At 48.2% G+C, this 19,776-nt stretch overlaps 1 protein-coding gene across 1 annotated transcript in view; it reads left to right on the forward strand.

Moving 5' to 3' along the window:
- GNAT1 (G protein subunit alpha transducin 1) overlaps nt 1-19,776 on the forward strand; it is a 268,365-nt gene that overhangs the window by 16,025 nt on the left and 232,564 nt on the right. Inside the window, exon 2 of the mRNA XM_078661255.1 lies at nt 15,740-15,844. Coding sequence (XP_078517381.1) covers nt 15,838-15,844 — 7 coding nt within the window. The 5' untranslated portion in view covers nt 15,740-15,837. The remainder of the gene's footprint in view (nt 1-15,739; nt 15,845-19,776) is intronic.

The raw sequence follows: 19,776 nt of genomic DNA on the forward strand, positions 1-19,776 counted from the left end.
TAACAATGGATTGGGATGTGGCCCGAGTAATTACCAGTGGCTGAGGTTAATTCAAGCATTCCATCCGGATGTATGACGTTACAACGCACACTTTTACAACGCATACCTTTACAACTCATTTTTTACACCGCAACATCCATTACAACACACACCATTACAACGCATACCATTACAACGAATTCTTAAAAAATACCTTTACAACCCGTTCAGATCGGAGGCCACCGAAGTCATCTGCAGCGTTCCTCAAGGCTCCTCGCTCAGCCCAACACTCTTCAACGTCTACATGAGCCCCCACGCAGCCATCGCACGCCAGCACAACCTGAACATCATCTCCTACGCCGACGACACCCAGCTGATCCTCTCCCTCACTAACGACCCAGCCACCGCCAGAGCCAACCTGCACGAAGGGATGACAGACGTAGCCAAATGGATGTCGAACAGCCGCCTGAAACTGAACTCGGACAAGACGGAAGTCCTCATCCTGGGATCCTCACCCTCCGCCTGGGACGACTCCTGGTGGCCCCCCGCCCTGGGCAGCGCACCCAAACCAACAGACCACGCACGCAACCTGGGCTTCATCCTGGACTCCTCCCTCTCCATGACCAGACAAGTCAACACCGTCTCCTCGTCGTGCTTCAACATCCTGCGCATGCTACGTAAGATCTTCCGATGGATCCCCACCGAGACCAGGAAGACGGTCACCCAGGCCCTCGTCACCAGCGGTCTGGACTACGGCAACTCCCTCTACGCCGGAACCACCGCCAAACTCCAGAAGAGACTCCAGCGGATCCAGAACACCTCAGCACGACTCATCCTGGACATCCCCCGCCGCAGCCACATCTCCGGACACCTGAGAGACCTGCACTGGCTCCCGGTCAACAAGAGAATCACCTTCCGGCTCCTCACCCACGCACACAAAGCCCTACACAACCAAGGACCAGGATACCTCAACAGCCGCCTCAACTTCTACGCTCCCAAACGCCAGCTTCGATCGACCAGCCACGCCCTCGCCGCCATCCCCCGCATCCGAAGAGCCACCACAGGAGGAAGGTCCTTCTCCTACCTGGCCGCCAAGACTTGGAACTCCCTTCCGACCCACCTCCGCCTGACCCAGGACCACCTCGTCTTCAGGAAGCAGCTCAAGACCTGGCTGTTCGAGCAGTAGCGGACCCCCTCCCCCCAGCGCCTTGAGACCCTCCGGGTGAGTAGTGCGCTATATAAATGCTCTGATTGATTGATTGATTGATTCCACTACAACCCATACTACATTTACAACGCATACCATTACAACGCATTACATTACATTGCATATAAGGTAAGTGTTGGATAGTGTAGGGGTTAAAATTACTATTCTAACTCCAGGGGGTGCAACAGTAGGGAAAGTTTTGGATAGTGTAGGGGTTAAAATTACTATTCTAACTCCAGGGGGTGCAACAGTAGGGTAAGTGTTGGATGGTAAGTTTTGCGTTGTAATGGTATGCGTTGTAATGACTGCGTTGTAATGGTATGCGTTGTAGTGGTGTGCGTTGTAGTGTCATGCGTTGTAATGACTGCATTGTAAATGTATGCGTTGTAATGGATGTTGCGTTGTAAAAGTTTCGTTGTAATGGTAGTGCGTTGTAAAAGTTGCGTTGTAAACGTTGTATACCATTCCATCCAGCACTTCTTTGTATAGTTCAGTACAATGCACTAAGTGGGATGGGAATGTCCAGATGTGGGTTCTGTGCACACTGTGCCACTGGAACCAAGCTATAACCGACTGGTGAACCTAAACAAGAGTGAAACACATCTTGGGTTGCTTACGTTCCACGGGTTGGACTGTCCCCATTGGAGCAGGGTCAAGACTAATTTGCATATGGATGGGTTCAAACTGAGGTGGCATGATGTGAAAAATAATTCAAGCATTCCATCCATCACTATTTGTATACATCATGGCATTTTATTCAGGCTGCTCCCACCACAGAAAATACGGAGGCTATCCACCCACTGGACCCATAAATGTCCACATCAACCTTCACCCATATACAATCCTAATTATTTGAGGACATAGTGACAAGACACAGTCAATCTAATTTGACAACTTTTTCCAATGTCCGTTGTATATATTTTTTTAACTAACATGCACCAGTAAAGTGTATTATAAAATGATGGAGCTGTTTCACGAGGAATGCATACCATAGTTAAACTGAAATAGTCGTTTCGAGGCCATGTGAGAGGCAATCAGACGGAGGCCACAGGAAAGTGAGTCACAGATTTCAGAGGCACATAATCAATCAATCAATCAATCATAGACATTTATAGAGCGCTCTACTTACCCGGAGGGTCTCAAGGCGCTAGGGGGGGGGGGGGTGCTGCTACTGCCCGAACAGCCAGGTCTTGAGCTTCTTCCTGAAGGCGAGGTGGTCTTGGGTCAGGCGCAGGTCGGTCGGGAGGGAGTTCCAGGTCTTGGCAGCCAGGTAGGAGAAGGACCTTCCTCCTGTTGTCGTTCTTCGGATGCGGGGGACGGCGGCGAGGGCGTGACTGGCTGATCGGAGGTGTCGTTTGGGAGCGTAGAAGTTGATGCGGTTGTTGAGGTAGCTCGGGCCTTGATCGTGTAGGGCTTTGTGTGCGTGGGTGAGGAGACGGAAGGTGATTCTCTTGTTGACCGGGAGCCAGTGCAGGTCTCTTAGGTGTCCGGAGATGTGGCTGTGTCGTGGGATGTCGAGGATGAGTCTGGCTGAGGCGTTCTGGATCCGTTGGAGTCTCTTCTGGAGCGTGGCGGTGGTTCCGGCGTAGAGGGCGTTGCCGTAGTCCAGTCGGCTGGTGACGAGGGCCTGGGTGACAGTCTTCCTGGTCTCGGTGGGGATCCACCGGAAGATTTTCCGTAGCATGCGCAGGATGTTGAAGCACGACAAGGAGACTGCGTTGACTTGCTTGGTCATGGAGAGGGAGGAGTCCAGGATGAAGCCCAGGTTGCGTGCGTGGTCTGTCGGTTTGGGTGCAGTTCCCAGGGCGGGGGGCAACCAGGAGTCGTCCCAGGCGGAGGGCGAGGATCCCAGGATGAGGACTTCCGTCTTGTCCGAGTTCAGCTTCAGGCGGCTGGTCGACATCCACTCGGCTACTTCTTTCATTCCTTCGTGAAGGTTGGCTCTGGCGGCGGCGGGGTCGTTGGTAAGGGAGAGGATCAGCTGGGTATCGTCGGCGTAGGAGATGATGTTCAGGTTGTGTTGGCGTGCGATGGCCGCGAGGGGGCTCATGTAGACGTTGAAGAGGGTTGGGCTCAGCGAGGATCCTTGGGGTACGCCGCAGATGACTTCGGTGGCCTTTGATTTGTACGGAGGTAGGCGGACTCTCTGGGTTCTTCCGTCGAGGAAGGAGATGATCCATTCCAGTGCCTTCTCCTGGATTCCGACGTTGTAGAGGCGCTGCACTAGGGTGCGGTGGCAGACGGTGTTGAAGGCCGCGGAGAGGTCTAGGAGGATGAGGGCCGCTGTTTCTCCGTTATCCATCAGGGTTCGGATGTCATCGGTGGCAGCGATGAGGGCGGTCTCGGTGCTGTGGTTGGCTCGGAAGCCAGACTGTGAGGGGTCGAGGGATCCGTTCGTCTCGAGGAAGGCGGCCAGTTGCTTGTTGACGGTCTTCTCGATGACTTTGGCTGGAAACGGGAGGAGCGAGATGGGGCGGTAATTCTTCAGTTCGGTGGGGTCCGCTGTTGGTTTCTTGAGTAGAGCGCTGAGTTCGGCGTGCTTCCAGCTCTCAGGGAAGGTGGCGGTGTCGAATGAGGTGTTGATGATGTCCCGCAGGTGGGGTGCGATGACAGCGTCGGCCTTGTTGAAGACGTGGTGAGGGCAAGGGTCGGTCGGAGATCCGGAGTGGATGGAGTTCATCGTGCGGACGGTGTCTTCGGTGCTGATAGGAGTCCAGGCGCGGAGGGTGGTGGTGGGGGGGGTGGTTCGGTTGAGTCGGGCGTGGCGTTCGTCGGTTGGGTGTTGAAGCTGTTGTGTATGTCCGCGATCTTGTTGTGGAAGTAGGAGGCGAGGGAGTTGCAGAGTTCTTGCGATGGGGTGATGTCGTTGTTTCCGGCGTTGGGGTTGGAGAGCTCTTTCACGATGTTGAAGAGTTCCTTGCAGTTGTGTGCGTTGTTGTCCAGTCGGTCCTTGAATGCAGTTTTCTTGGTGTCGCGGATCAGCTGGTGGTGCTTCCGGGTGGCAAGCTTGAGGGTGGTCATGTTGTCCGGTGTTGGCTCCCTTCTCCAGGCTTTCTCGAGGGCTCGGCAGTTCTTCTTGGAGCTCTTGAGTTCGTCGGTGAACCATGGGGCCTTCTTGCTGCCGGGTCTGCTGGGCGGGGTCTTCAGTGGGGCGAGTACGTCCGCGCAGTTGCTGATCCACTTCGTGAGGTTGTCGGCGGCCTGGCTGGGGTTCGCTGAGCTGGCGGGAGGGTGCTGGCTCAGGGAAGCGGCGAGCTGGTCGGCTGTGATCTTGCTCCAGCTTCCGCGGGCAACCTGTTGCTGGTGGTGGTGGATCGTCGTTCTTCTGAAGGTGAAGTGGACGCAGCTGTGGTCCGTCCAGTGGAGTCCAGTGGCGTGGCTGAAGGTGATGTCTTTGCTGGATGAGAAGACGGCGTCGAGTGTGTGTCCGGCGAGGTGGGTGGGGGTGGTCACCAGCTGCTTGAGTCCGAGGTTGGCGAGGTTGTCCAGCAGGGTGGTGGTGTTGCGGTCGTTGTTGTTCTCCAGGTGGAAGTTGATGTCCCCCAGGAGGATGTAGTCAGCGGAGGGGAGGGCATGCGGGCTGACGAAGTCGGCGATGTCCTCGCTGAATCGTGTGCGTGGTCCAGGGGGTCGATAGATCAGGGTGCCTCTGAGGGTGGTCTTCGGGTCGGTGTGGATCTGGAAGTGTAGGTGTTCGGCGGTGGTCAGGATGTCGTCTGTGCTGGTCGTGATGCGGATGGTGTCCCTGTGGATGATGGCGATGCCTCCTCCTATCTGGTTGGCAGTGCGGTCCCTCCGGGTGATCTTGTAGCCCTCTGGGATGGCGATGGCGATGTCGGGCGCTGAAGAGGCGTTCATCCAGGTCTCCGTGAGGAAGGCAACGTCAGGAGCTGTGGTGTCGATGAGGTTCCAGAGTTCGATGGCGTGTCTGTGGACTGAGCGGGTGTTGAGCAGGATGCACTTGAGGTGGTTGGTGCTGGTGTTCGTCTTGGCGGGTGCTGGTGCGAGGCAAGTCCGGATGCAGGTGAACTTGCAGGCGGTGCAGCAGAAGGGTCCGTGGGAGCGCCTCGGGGTGGCACGGTAGCATCCCGGGGCTCGTCCGTCGTTGAGTGCGATGAGGGTGGCGGCGTCGTACGTCCGGCGGGTGGGCTGGGATCTGCGGGGGCCAGGGGTCCTGGCCCTGGGCGCGGTCCAGGCACGGACGGGCGCAGACGGGCTTACCTTTGGCGCACCTTCGGCGCTCAGTCGGCGCTCCCGCTGCGCGCGTCCGCTGCGCGGTCGCTGAGGGGGCGTCATAAGAAGGGATCCGGGAGGGCGGGTCAGGCGGGAGGCGGGGAGCGCGTGGACCTACCGGTAGGTGGGGGGGCGGGGTCGCGTCAAAAACCGGCGCGAAATCCAGGCGGCCGGCCCTGCGGCGGCTGGGGCGCCGGGCTGGATCCGCGATCAAGGCGGGCGGCCCTGCGGCGGCTGGGGCGCCGGGATGGATCGGCAGCAGGCAGGCAGGCAGCAGGTAAGTGGCAGGCAGCAGGCGGGGAGCGAGGGGGCAACCAGGCCGAGGGCACAGTGGTCGCTGCAAGTCTGGGGTCGGGGTCCCCTTAAGAAGGGATCCGGGAGGGCGGGTCAGGCGGGAGGCGGGGAGCGCGTGGGCCTATCGGTAGGCGGGGGGGCGGGGTCGCGTCAAAAACCGGCGCGAAATCCAGGCGGCCGGCCCTGCGGCGGCTGGGGCGCCGGGCTGGATCGGCGAGCAAGGCGGGCGGCCCTGCGGCGGCTGGGGCGCCGGGATGGATCGGCAGCAGGCAGGCAGGCAGCAGGTAAGTGGCAGGCAGCAGGCGGGGAGCGAGGGGGCAACCAGGCCGAGGGCACAGTGGTCGCTGCAAGTCTGGGGTCGGGGTCCCCTTAAGAAGGGATCCGGGAGGGCGGGTCAGGCGGGAGGCGGGGAGCGCGTGGGCCTATCGGTAGGCGGGGGGGTGGGGTCGCGTCAAAAACCGGCGCGAAATCCAGGCGGCCGGCCCTGCGGCGGCTGGGGCGCCAGGCTGGATCGGCGATCAAGGCGGGCGGCCCTGTGGTGGCTGGGGCGCCGGGATCGATCGGCAGCAGGCAGGCAGGCAGCAGGTAAGTGGCAGGCAGCAGGCGGGGAGCGAGGGGGCAACCAGGCCGAGGGCACAGTGGTCACATACATACCTGTGTAGCACCAGGCCAACATGCCAATCACCTCACCTCTAGGATATAATCATGCCCTGGGGTTTAGGGACACAGAAGTGCTTCGAAGGTGGCACTGCCAAATGAGAAGGGCTCGAGTCGAGGGTAGACGTGGGTAGATGATGTCTACACACTACTTTCAGAGGGTAGATGCTGTCTACCCTGCGGCAAAGTTGGCCACTTTCAGCAGAGTGCCACGTTCCTTTCCTACTTCTCCCTGAATTCACAGAAACATGCTGAACTTGTCCTGGTATCATTTTCTGACACAGGGACACTTTCAGCAGCCCCTGCACGTTGCCTGCTTTTGTTCCGAGCAGCAACAAGCATGCTGGGAAGGGGCTAATCAGAATCCACCTTCCGCCATAACAAAGTCAGAGTTAAGAGGCCATTAGGCATCTTTTTGTTGGAGTATCCTGGCTGGGAGCTATCTGGAACCTCACCAGTAGATGCAATAGAGGGAAAACAAAAACTCACATCTTATCACTTCACAGGTACTTAGAGAAATGCTTTTGACTTTGTTCGATCTCTGTATATAAGAAATATGCATACCCTGTAAGAATGTCAGACATGTTGGTTGCATCCGTTTTTACACAAATAGAAATTTAAATACTACTATTTTGTTTTATTTCTTTTATAGGACTTTAGCACTACTCTTCCCAATGCAGGGTGCCAGAGTGCTTTAAATCACACATACAGATTTCACATTGACAATAAATCATATGTGGGTACATCAATATAAAGGATGTGTTACATAAGACAGTGAGGGTTACAAGGTGTAGGAGCAGGCACGGCCCGTGTAGGGCGTTACACCGGGCGGTGATGTCAGGCGGGGGAGGGGCAGGATGGGGGGTTGTAAAATGCGGGATATGGATGATTTCAGGTAAGTACCGGAAAAAGAAAAAAAAAGAATTTCGCTGCGCGCGCTTCATCACTTTTGGCGATGCAGTTCACGGAACGAAATTCGCTTTATTTATTTTTTCCAGTACTTACCTGAAATCGTCCATATCCCGCATTTTACAACCCCCCACCCTGCCCCTCCCCCGCCTGACATCACCGCTCGGTGTAACGCCCTACATGGGCCGTGCCTGTGTAGGAGTCACATGTCCATCATACCTCACTGTGCTATATTTGAAGGATTACAATCAATGAACTGCAAGTAACAAAAGGATCCCTGTCGTAAATGCAATAACCCACTTACTGCTTTGTAGGAGACATATTAACCCTCTATGCTACTTTGATTCAAAACTAGGACTAGGCAAAACACAGATCTCTCCAGCAAATGTTAGCCTCCAGAGTGATTTTACCTTTATTATTATTATTCTCTGAGATTTAGCTGGCACTCAAAGATCTCTGCAGCAGGTGCCTTAACCCCATTAGATATAATAAAATACAGACATTGCAACAAATTAAGCATAACAAATTTACTGCCAAGTTTCTCATAGTTGCCACTTTCTTTGTGGCAGGGTTTAAACAAAACATAAATGTATAAGTTGAGGCCAAGATTTTGCCTTGGGTTTGCTTCAATATTTTGGCACAACTGCAATGCATAATCACATTTTTTAAATATTGTAATGCGCTCAAATGTACTCATGATAAACCTGCTAAATATTTATTTATTTATTGAAGAGTTTTATATAGCGCTAGCCAGACCTGAAGGTATTGGAGCGCTTCACAGCATGGGTAAAAACACACAGTTTGGCAGTCGTATACATATTGAGTCATGGCGCATTGGAAGTCTCGGCACACTGAACAGTATTGCAGGAAAGGAAGACACAGAAAATCCCAATATTGAGCACATTGACTGGAGCCGAGCCACTGTTAGGGAAGGGGGAAAGAGGGAGGGGTCAGGATGGGGATGAGGTAGAAGTCTTAGTGAGAAAGTGTCTGTGTCCTGAAATGTGCAAGCTTAAGCATTTCAGCAGCGGCTATCCATTCGGGAGAGAACGGTTGGTGAAGAAGTCTTTGAGCTGCCTTTTGAATTGTACAAAGGAGGGGGTAGTCCTGATGTGGACTGGGATGGAGTTCTAGATTTTGGGCGCATTTCCAGAGAATGATCGAGAAGCGTTTTTTGTTTGAGGATTGTCGGCGGGATGAGGAGTAGAGTGTTGGAACTTCTGAGGCTCCTTGTCTGACCGGCCTTCTTGAGTTTGGCGGCCAGGTAGTCGGGTTTCCCTGTGTGCAGGGCTCTGTGCGTGAGGCAAGCCATTCTGAAATTGGCATGAATTTCGGTTGGGAGCTATTTTAGCTCTCTGAGTGCAGGCGAGATGTGTTCATACTTCTTTACTCCGGTGACCATTTCTCCTGCTGCATTGAGAGTTGATCTAAGGGGAACTAAGTGGGATTTTGCTGTAACTGTGAGGGAAGCATTCCCGTAGTCTAGTCTGGACAGCACCAGGGATTGAGTAGCTTGTTTAAGGTCGTTAGGCAGGATGAAGGGTTTTATTTTGTTGAGTAGCTTCAGGTTAAGGAAGGTGCTCTTTTCAGTGTTCTTGATGTGTTTAGTCATGTCTAGTTTTGGGTCTAGGGTGATTCCCAGTGATTTTACGGAATCCGCCAGGGTGAGATTGCCGTTTAGAGCATCAATTGCTTTTATCCATTTTATAATTTGGGGGTTCTCCTCTTTGTTGGAGATGAGGAGGATTTCTGTTTTGTCTTTGTTGAGTTTCAGGTGGTTTAGTAATAACCAGTGTTGGACTTCTCTTACAGTGTCATTGAGTCTATGAATGTCATCAATGGAGGAGGTTTCAAGGTAGATCTGGGTGTCGTCACCATAGAGGTGGAAGGGAATGTTTTTCTTTTTGAGTATGGTGGTGAGGGGTTCCATGTAGATGTTGAACAGTAGTGGGGAAAGAACTGATCCTTGAGGGACACCCCTGCTGACAAGCTGTAGGTCTGATGAGAAGTTTCTGATCTTTATTCTTTGGGTGCGGTTCTGGAGAAAGGAGGAGAACCACTTTTTTTTTAAGTACCTTGATGAGTGGGTTATGGTCCACCGTGTCGAAGGCAGCCGATAAGTCCAGGAGTACGAGTAGGGAGCATTGGCCTGCATCAAGTGATTTGTGTAAATCGTCCATGACATTGAGGATCGCTGTCTCTGTGCTACAGCCTTTTTTGAAACCTGATTGGTGGGTGTCTAAGAGATTGGTGCTGTCTATGTGTTGAGTCAGTTGGAGGATAACACACCTTTCCAGGATTTTAGCTAGGAGAGAAAGATTGGAGACTGGTCTGAAGTTATTCAGATCATTAGTGTCTAAGCCCGTTTTTTTCAGTAATGGCGGGACTTGGCCGACTTTGAGGCAGTCCGGTATGACTCCGGTTCTAAGGGAGCTGTTAATGATCTTGGTCCAGAGCGGGGCTATGGAGAGATTAGGCTTTTTGGCCAGCTGGGCCGGTATAGGATCCGAGCCGTGTGAAGAGGGTTTGGAGATGGAGATCATTTTGACTCTCTCTGCTTCGGAGATGGGGTTGAAGGCTTTCCAATGTTTTGTTGGGAGCGTGGGTGTGATAGCTTCTATCCCTAGGGACGCGCTCCTGTAAGGGGGACTGCGGTTGTCATCTAGGGAGAGCTCAATCTTGGTGATTTTGTCATTGAGGAAGTTGGCGAAGTTCTCACACAGGTCTTTGGAGGCCAGAACTGAGGATGCAGGGGGTTTGGAAGTTTTTTCCGAATGAGGTTAAAGAGTTCCTTAGGCCTTTTTTTTTGCGTTGTCTAAATCATTGCAAAAGAAGGACGTCTTTTCATTCTTGATATTTTTTTGTACTTCCTGCGTATTGCTTTGAGTTGGTGGCGGAGGATTGTGGATGGGTTGTTCCGCCAGAGTCTTTCTGCAGCTCTTAGTTGTCTTCTTTTGGAGTTAATGTCTGTGTTAAACTAAGATCTAGATGGAGTGTTTTTGACTCTGTTTTGTTTCAATGGTGCTAGTTCGTCAAGAATGTCAGTCATAGTTGTGTTGTAGTGAGAGGTGAGTTCTATTGTGGTGAGATCCTCAGTGGAGATGGGAAGGAGAGAGCGTATCCTTTCCTCCAAGTCAGCCGGGGATCTGAATTACATTTTCACCCAGTGAGGGGGGTCCTTCGTAGGGGGCTGACCTAGGAGCACTTGGTTGATGTGGAATAAGATGATGTGGTGGTCGGACCAGTCAACGGGCAGGATGTAGTCGATCATGACTGAGTCTGGTTGGGCAATATTGGCATCCAGGATTGATCCCCCATTGTGGGTTTCCTCTGCGCAGTGTTGGGTGAGGTTGTTGTTGTGTAGAAGCACGTTCAGGGTTTGGATCAGAAAGTTGTTTTCCTTATTCCAGTGAAGGTTGAGGGCACCTTGGATTAAGTTATTGGTGTCACGGAGTGAACAGTGAGTTATCAGGTCAGACCAGTGTTATCTGGAGGTGTAACCAGGCGGATGGTAGAGGAGGTTTGTTGTCGCTCGTCTTGATGTTGGTGGTTAGACATTCAAATGTGTTGTAGTTGAAGGTATCGGTTTCCGTCACGGAGATGTTGTGTCTTGTGTATGATTGCTACACCCCCTCCTCATTTGTCTTTTCTGTCTTTGTTGATGATTGCAAAGCCTGGGGTACAAGCATGTCCAAAATTGGGGAGGAAAACTCATTTAGCCATGTCTTGGTGATGAACGTGATGTCGATGTCATGGGTAAGGATGGTTTCTGCCAGCTCTGTTGCATGTTTGGTGGCTGATCTGCAGTTTATGAGCATGAAATTGGTGGAAGTCCTCCCGGTTTTGTGTTTCTTCATTAGGGGTGCCCTGGGAATGTTAGTGAGGAAGGATGGGGGTCTTGGAGTTGTGGGTGGAGAATGGTATCTTCTAAATCCTGTGATGACCTGTATCTTGGCTTTTGGGGAGATAGTGGAGGGAGTGTCGTACGGGGAGGCAAGCTCCATTGCTTCACTTGTGGACATTGCAGCTCTTGTTCTTTTGGGTCTCTGTGTCTGGTTCAGGAGAGGGGTTGAGCTCCAACTGTGCCCAAGAGCCTTGGAGGGCCTTTGATGTTTAGTGCTGGAAATAGTGCAGGGTGGGTGAGGGCTTAGGCTGGGCTCTCGGAGTGTGTTGAGGTTCAGTAAGATTTTGTTAAGGCCCTTGCAAGTGGGTGCAGTCAGTGACTGCTCCCGCTTGCAAGAGGATATCTGGGGATCGATGGAACACCCTTCCCCCTCCAGAGGGCTGCCATCAGGAGGCACACTGACAGGACACCACCTTTTAGGTGGCGCCCTGTCATTGCGCAGCCTTTGAGTTTATTCACCTCTGCTCCCTCGTCTGTAATACAGCGCAGGTGCAAAGGCAAAGGGATTCCCTCTTTTGCATGGGGCATGCCCCCATGCAAATGAGGGAATGCCCCCTGAAGATAGCGCTGGTGACTTATGTGCACCAGATCTATCAGTATTACAGCAGGGGCCGATTAAGCATCTGTGGCACTTCTGTAATACCAAAGTGCCACAGGGGCACGCAAAGCGGGTGCAAGCGCCCATTATGCCCCCGGGGCACTTGTGTAATATGGATCCCAGTGCCTTATGACAGAAAGCACCATCTGGTACAGTGATACCCTCACTGACAGGCTGTTGGCTAAATACTTTTTAGCATATTCAATTGTAGAGAACAACAGTTTATGGCATGTCATTGCTTTCTTGGCACTGTACTAGAGCATACCAAGTTACTACTACCTTTCCAAGATAACAGTGACAGAACTTTATCAGTTAGTTGTGAGTGTATTACATTCAGCACTGAGCAATGTGGAACAAGGTTTTGTAGACTTCACCATGGACATTTAGACAAGCGAACCTAGCACTGACTATGTGCATTGAGTATTATGTTAGAGGTTAGGTTTATATAAAGCACAAATGTTCACCCATGAGGGTATCTTGGCTCTGGAGAAAAAATCCAAAAGCCCATAAACTGTACCCCAAAACACCAGGCTAAGAGGACGACCTTAGGTGAAACACAAAAAAAGACTAAGAAGTACGATCCTTTCCGATCTCTGAAGCTGGCTAACCCTTTGACGTAAAACATGTTGCATTGAGTTTCTTGCTGGTATTTGTTGCTGGTGCTTCCAGCGGCGGCTCTTCCGATATGGCAGAGGAACGCCGCTCCACCTGCCAGCAGCAAACAAAATAAAAATCAAAATGATAATAAACACTTGTTTATTATCATTTTTTTTCTCTTGGAGTCATGGCTTTGGGGCGAGGCCATGGTAATGACAGGCTGGTGGAAGAGTGGTTGCACTGCTTCTAAGTGCACATGATGGTTTGGCCGACTGTCTCAGGCACTGTAGCTCTCTCCAACCCTAGCAGTGTTGCCGGGTTGGAGAGCTCAGTTACAGGCTCCCAGTCTGACTGTGAGCACAAATCTTTGGCACACAGGCCAATCCTGATGCTGCTTTCAGCAGCATGAAAGCAGCATCAGGATTGGCCGGAGTGCAGTCTGTGAGCCTGTGCCTGCTGAAGAAAGGCGCACAATGCAGCGATGCGGCAAGTACGTGTATTTTTTTTGTTTCGTCCCTCCCCATCCCTCTATCAACACACTTGCCATTACTGGGTGCTTCCTCTTCAGGCTCCTACTACGTTAGCCTACAACATCAAGAAACATTCTGCCTTTTGACTCATGCGCAAGGGTCAAGTTGTGAGGGTTGAGATGGAGGTTGGGGTGCATGACTGGCTGCAGGCACATTCCTTGGAGTTTGATGTTGTAATAGCTGACAACGAAAATAATGTTGCTGCTGCCCTGAACCTAGGAAATATTTCCCACAAACTGTGTTTTGCATAAGTGTTGGATCTTTTTGTTTACTGATTCCTGAAGGATGCTGCGATCACAGAAAGTCTGGTTCACTCTCACACGTTATGCTCACACTTTAGCCAGTCCACCACAGCATGTATAGCCCTGAATTCCTACCAGAATAGACACAATCTTCTGGATCACCAAATGAAAGTTGAGGTGCCCACTAGCTGGTACTCTGCTCTACATGCTGCAGCGATCCCTGGAGCAATGACTTTAATACATGAGAAGCTCATCTCTAATTTCCTTATTACACTAGAGTTGTAACACCTCTTGTTATCTGCTATAACAAAATTATATAGCTGCTAAACTATAATAAGTTATTACAGTTGAGTTGTGATGTCATAATGCCTTGTGCCGGAGCCAGAAGGCAAGATGAAAAAGACAGGTCAATGAACATTATTCTAGCTGTACTTCTAAACAATGAAAACTTGATCTGGGTTTTTGTTGGTCGATTGTTTTTTCCCAAATGAACAGTGATCAGCAGGAAGGAGACATTTGTTGCAATATGTTTGTTTTCATGCACACTATGGGTCAATACAGGAAATATAGAATCTCTGTGAATGTTTCTACCCATTCTGAGCTACAGCATTTTTTGATCTAGCTTCCATTAAATGAATTCTAATATTTTTTGCAACAAGTTACTGAATACTTTGTACTAAGTTTAATTTCAAACTACAGATTCTGCTTTTATTTTTCATATCTGCAATCATACTATCTCTTTTAAATGAAAGAGCAAAATACCAAAGATTTAAGTTTTTTGTGGGAAGCGTGATGGTGTGACCATGTTTTATGAGGAATAATCCACCACTTGCCGCACATTAAAAGGATATTGAAAGTCACCTCAGCATTGCATGGCCTTACAAATAAATGTAGCCTTTGTTATCATGCATCTACATGGTCACCAAATTATGCAATGTCTTGTAATATCTTTATAATGGATGACAGGAGGGTACTTTATTCAATATATAGCAGAAAAGCACACAGAGACCCCTGTTGGCGCATCCTTGATGGCAAGCCAGTGGGAGAGCTCATCCGGCTTGTATGGAAAGTCCTGAGGTCTTTTAAGGAGACCATCATCAGGATCAACAGATTTAAATTGGTCTCCGCGAGATTCTGCAATTGATGCACTTGATGAGGGTAGGCTTGGCAAACTTGCACCTGCACAAAACGGGATACTCGCCCACTGAGATGAAGGGCCTTGTGATGAAATGATTGTTTGCTTACAGGCTGAAAGAACATTAGCAGGTACTAGTCACTGCCTTTGGCAACTTTCTGGACCCAAGCTTCAGAGACTGTATCTGTGCCTTGTTTTCTGAGACGCAATGCAGTGATTATACTCTGCAGCACTGCAAGTAGATATTATGAGACTCCAACAGTGGTTTAACAAAACTTGAGGGATCCCCCTGCAAAGTACATGATGGGAGCCCTGGTGCTCCGGACTCATTCAGGAGCTCTCAGGCCAGGGGCCCCTTCCTGTGCACAGTGCCAGAGGGGACCCCTGCACTACGGGGGCTGTGTGGGCTAATATTACGCCACTGGACTCCAAAGGAGGCTGGACTTTCAAGCTGATGTCAGAGTGGTAATTGCTGATGGTCAGAGATTGTCCCACAGGGCTGCAGCTCCTTACAGAAGGGCAGTCTGTGTTGAGCTTGAAATCTGACAGGCTTTCTTTTGCAACATGGGTCAATTGGTTCTGTGCCTCAATGATGGCTGCTGCTTCAAGTATGAACGCTTGCATGAACAGTGTAAATGGGTACTTTGTAAAAGCTTTTGCTGTGCTGGAAGAACAACAGGAAGATGTGGTCCTCATTATTGCAGTAAGCAGCTGAAACGCTCAGTTGCCCAAAGGCCAGCTTCGAGTCAGGGCAGGTGTTTAGTGCTGCTAGGGGCAGAGTGACAGACTAAAGAACCTGCTTACCAGTCAACAGAGCAGATAGACTTACCTTTGTGAAGACAAAACCTAAATTTTGTCTAAATAATTTTGTATACTCCCATATATTACAATTAATAAGCACACATATAGCTCTGAAGGAATCAACAATTTTAAGCAAATATGGATTTCGTTTTACCTTAGTTTAAACCTTCCTGGGACACTGAATATGCTTGCAATTTTCTTGGCGGCTCTAGTAGCCCCGAATCCCTAGAACTTGAGGTTTTACCCTTTTCAGTTCCTAGCAGCACAACCTTGTGTTCAAACCTGGCAGTTGGAAGCAGGTTTTTGAGAGAATAATGAGCCTAGTGTAATATTTATTAATCATATCTTCTGTTCCATGTCATCCAGCACTTCCTCATGGAAAAGATCCTGCCACCTGCTCGTTAGATACAATTGTACTGAGAATAACAGGTTTCTGTCTTAGGTTCAGTTCCATTGGCATATCATGAGAGAAAACATAGCTATACTGTCCCAATTTTCTCCGAATTTTAGCACCATCTTCTATTGAGGGTGCTGGTCAGTTGAAAGGACAATTGTCTTTGATCGTTTGCTGTGCTTCTTGCTATTTTGCAATAAACGCTACTAGGACTTTAGGCTTCCTGATGTATTCTGTGTGTTTTTTACACCTTCCTCAGGATGGGTCAGCACCAGCAACCAGGGGAGCACGATGTTTAGATGGCACAATGACAAAGCTAGAGTATCCTGAAAAAGGCCAAAGAGCTGGAGAAGAGTAATGGGAGGTAAGTGGAAAGTGTGGGGACAAGAGGAACTACGAAAAAAGCACAGAACTAAGGCAATTTTGTTTTTATCAGCCTGTTGCTGATGAAACCCCTCCACATTCAATGCATTCTGCTGACTGACAAATCTGTGAAAAAAAGTGGAAACTGACCAAATGTTGCTTTCACCATCTGCTAAAACGAAAAGACACAATTCGCCCATCCTGCAAGTGGAGGTGATGGCCATAAAGCACAGCTAGGGAATGTTTTGTTTTTCAATTTATAGTTGTAGCTGTAATGTTCTAACCAGGCCTGAGGGAACTTACCATTATGCCAGCGAAATTGTTATTCATTTTGGTAGTTTCACATAATGCTTGGTAAGAGAAAATGCCGAAACGGCATTACACCACGATGTTGCATAATTACGCACGTTTTTGCTTAGCACAGGTGCACTGAAACAATGCAAATGACCAGTACACAAACTGCGTCATCACATCCAAAATGGACAAATGGAATCATTTTGTGCTACAATATAGCACCACATGCTGGTTTTGCTTTTTATGTAATGATGCATAATTTCTCATATTTTTCCTGGAATTTTACGTAAGTACACACATGTAAATTAGACGAATTTCAGATACCGATAGCTCTTACAAGTCCCTTTTTTAATATTTATTAATATATGGCCCACCTAACAATTTTGCCTGACACGTTTAACATCTTAGATAGTGATGTTACAGAAATTTGTGCAGATTTGCCACAGAATTACACCAAACTATGCAATAAGGAAGTGGTTGCTGAAACGTATCTTATTTTGTGGTCTGTTATTGTTCTGTGTATTTGAAAAGCTCACTATCACCCATTAGGGTATCCAGGCACTGAGCAGGTGTTTGTGCTCCTAGCCCTGCCTATGGTAGATTGGTTAATTGAAAAGTCAAGTTTTTAGCGTCTTGCTGAATTCAAGAGGAGAGGAGGAGCCTCTGATGAGGTGTGGTAGGACGTTCCACAGTTTAGGAGAGATGTAAGAGATTTCCCATCCTCCTGATATGGTTCTGTGTATGCCTGGCATGTGTGCAAGTAGGAGTCCTGTGAAGCAGAGGTGTCTGGTTGGTTGGTGGAAGGAAATCTGACTGGTCAGGTAGGTGGGGCCTAAGTTGTGTAGTTCCTTGAATGTGTGAGTAAGGAGTTTGAAATTAGATCATTTGTATATCGGAGCCAGTGGAGCTCCCTGAGGCGTGGTATGATGTCAGTTCTGTGTGGGAGGTTGAGAATAAATCTGCCTGCCAAGTTCTTGATGGTTTGTCGTCTTCTAGTGAGTTGCTCGGTGATTCCTGCATGAAGGGTGTTCCCAAAGTCCACATAGCTGGTGACTAGAATGCGAGTCACAGTTTTTCTAGTGTTGCTTGGGAGCCATTTGAAGATCTCCCTTAACATCTATAGGGGGTGCAAGCAGGATGTAATAACGGTGTTTAATCGTACCGTCATGTACAGTTTGCTGTCGATAATTATTCCAATGTTCCTGGCATGGGTGCTGGGTGTGGGTCTGAGTTTAGCCGGCCACCATTTGAATTCCCATGGTGAGGTGCTCTTGCGAAAGATCACTACTTCTGTCTTTTCGGTGTGGAGCTTGAGACAGTTGTCTTTCATCCAGTTAGCAACATCGGACATGCAGACAGTGAACTTGTTTCTTATGTTGGGGTCTGGAGGAAGAGTATGAGTTGTGTGTTGATGTAGGACACAATGTTGATGTTGTGCATGTGGTTTACTTTGGCCAGAGGAATCTGGTGCAGATTTATTGAGTAGTTTCTTTGATATTACAAGTGTAAAACTGACTCACTGTTGATAGGTTAAGTGTAATGGTACCCATGCATTAGGTTTGCATAATGGTTCAAACAATTAAACAATATTTTGACCTGATTGGCGAAGAACTAGTGCTGTTTTGAGATAGTCAATGCATCTGATTGGCTGAAGGTAAATAGGATTTTTTCTTGACACCACCAGTAAGTGCTTCTTGAATTTGCGTTCCAGATTCGAGACCTGCAATCTATAAAACAAATTTCAGAGTCCATGTCGGAGCATTGTAAACACACCTCATCTTTTGGCATGTGGGCTAGAATATGTCTTCCAACCTAAAGATCTGAAGAAAAAGCTTGGTATATATTAGTAGGTTCACTAACCCTTTCAGAGAACTGAAGCCCGTGACATTTATGGAATAAGTGATTTAGAACATTTGTACCGACCATGCCAATCACAATTTTAGCACTTACAATTGTATATTTTCAATACAGTAAAAGGTAGAGATGGAAAATACGAGATGAAAGGCAACATAAAGAGAGATGGGAAGAATATCATAAAAAACCTAGGAATTATGCAGACTACTGCTGTGAGGAATGAGACATATGCAACACTGCCATTTGCAAAATACATTGTGCCTGATGCACAAAGGATTCAGATGTGAAGCTTTTGCATTGGTCTTTGCAGGGTGAAGGTTGTACAAAGCCTGTACTCCAAAGGTTGTAAAACAGGCATGATGCAAAGGGCATGGAAGGAGCATGCATCAGCCCTTCTGCTACTTTCCAAACGGCCACATTTGCAAAGTGGAAGCTGTCCCTCATAAGTGTTTTTACCTAGCCAGTTTGCAGCCAGCATGACCATATGTTAATATTCCTGTTCCGTCTGGTACAGAGAGTAGAAAAATAACAGAAAGACAGTATTTCCCCCCTTATCATTATGTCCTTCAAATAGCAAATATAAGAAAGCAATTTAAAATGTGCCCTATATTTACCTTAATGGCCCTTTTCGGATAGGGAAAGTAAACGAAAACAAAAAAGCCATGTTACAAATGAATACAGTTGACTTTGCATGACGTTCTATTTCAGCATCATGTCTTTGCATCTGAAGACTCGATCGATTTCAATTCAAAGCTTTATTCGGCACAAGGCCATAAAAGAATAAATATCATACATTTAAATTCTTAAAATAAATAAAAACATTACAGTGCAATCTCAAGCCATTCTCAATGCCATTTTCAAATTCCATCCACAATACAATGTTAATAAACATAGCATTAATCAATAAAAGAGGTCAAAGTCTTCTTGATTTGGAGTGCTCGACAAATGTAGTCCAAAACTGCTGAAGTCTGTTTATGTGTTCAAAATGTTTTTATTGAAGTTTTATGCAACAAAAGAAATAAACAAGTACAATACAGAAAGAATAATTCGTAAATGCGTAAATGAGTAATTGATAAGTATGAAATGCAATAATCCAAAAATGAAGAGGAAGGGAAAGGGTAAGAAAAGGAAGGGAGAATGGGGGAATGAACATATCATAGAATCATAAAATCAGAACATATAGAGTTACCAGTTGGTTGAGTATAACAAAGGTGGCAAATAAAGAAAAAATAATCATCAAGAGACATAAAAACATACTAATCATGTCATTTCAGAACATACGAATCAATAGGCGACCAAAAAGATTGAAATGACTGTGAATTGTGAGTTATGCCTTTAAGAGACAGCTGAGCTCCTCTTCTTGTAAAGGTAATCCAAGACCACCAAGCATGAACTGAAAGAGAAGAAGCGTCTTTCCAACAAAAAGTAATGGATTTTAAAGCAGTTGTTATTAAAAAATTAAATAACTTTGTCTCTGAATCATTAAGAGGATGGGAGAGAGCAACCGATTTGCATATTAACACAGCATAAGAAATATCATCATGTAAAGGCAAAATTTTCAAAATAACATTCCAAACATCCAACCAAAATGTCATAATAATTGTACATTCAAATAACATATGACGAAGTGATCCAGAAGTTGACTTGCAGTGCCAACAAACATCAGATGGTATCAATTTAGCATGACTTAATCAAGATGGGGTCCATAAAGCGTTAAATAAAATATAAGCATTAGTCTGATAAAGGGACACCGGAAGCCAACCGGAGATGCTGCTGAGCCATATT

This window comes from Lissotriton helveticus, chromosome 9 (genome assembly GCF_964261635.1).
Source record: "Lissotriton helveticus chromosome 9, aLisHel1.1, whole genome shotgun sequence".
Lineage (NCBI taxonomy): Eukaryota > Metazoa > Chordata > Amphibia > Caudata > Salamandridae > Lissotriton > Lissotriton helveticus.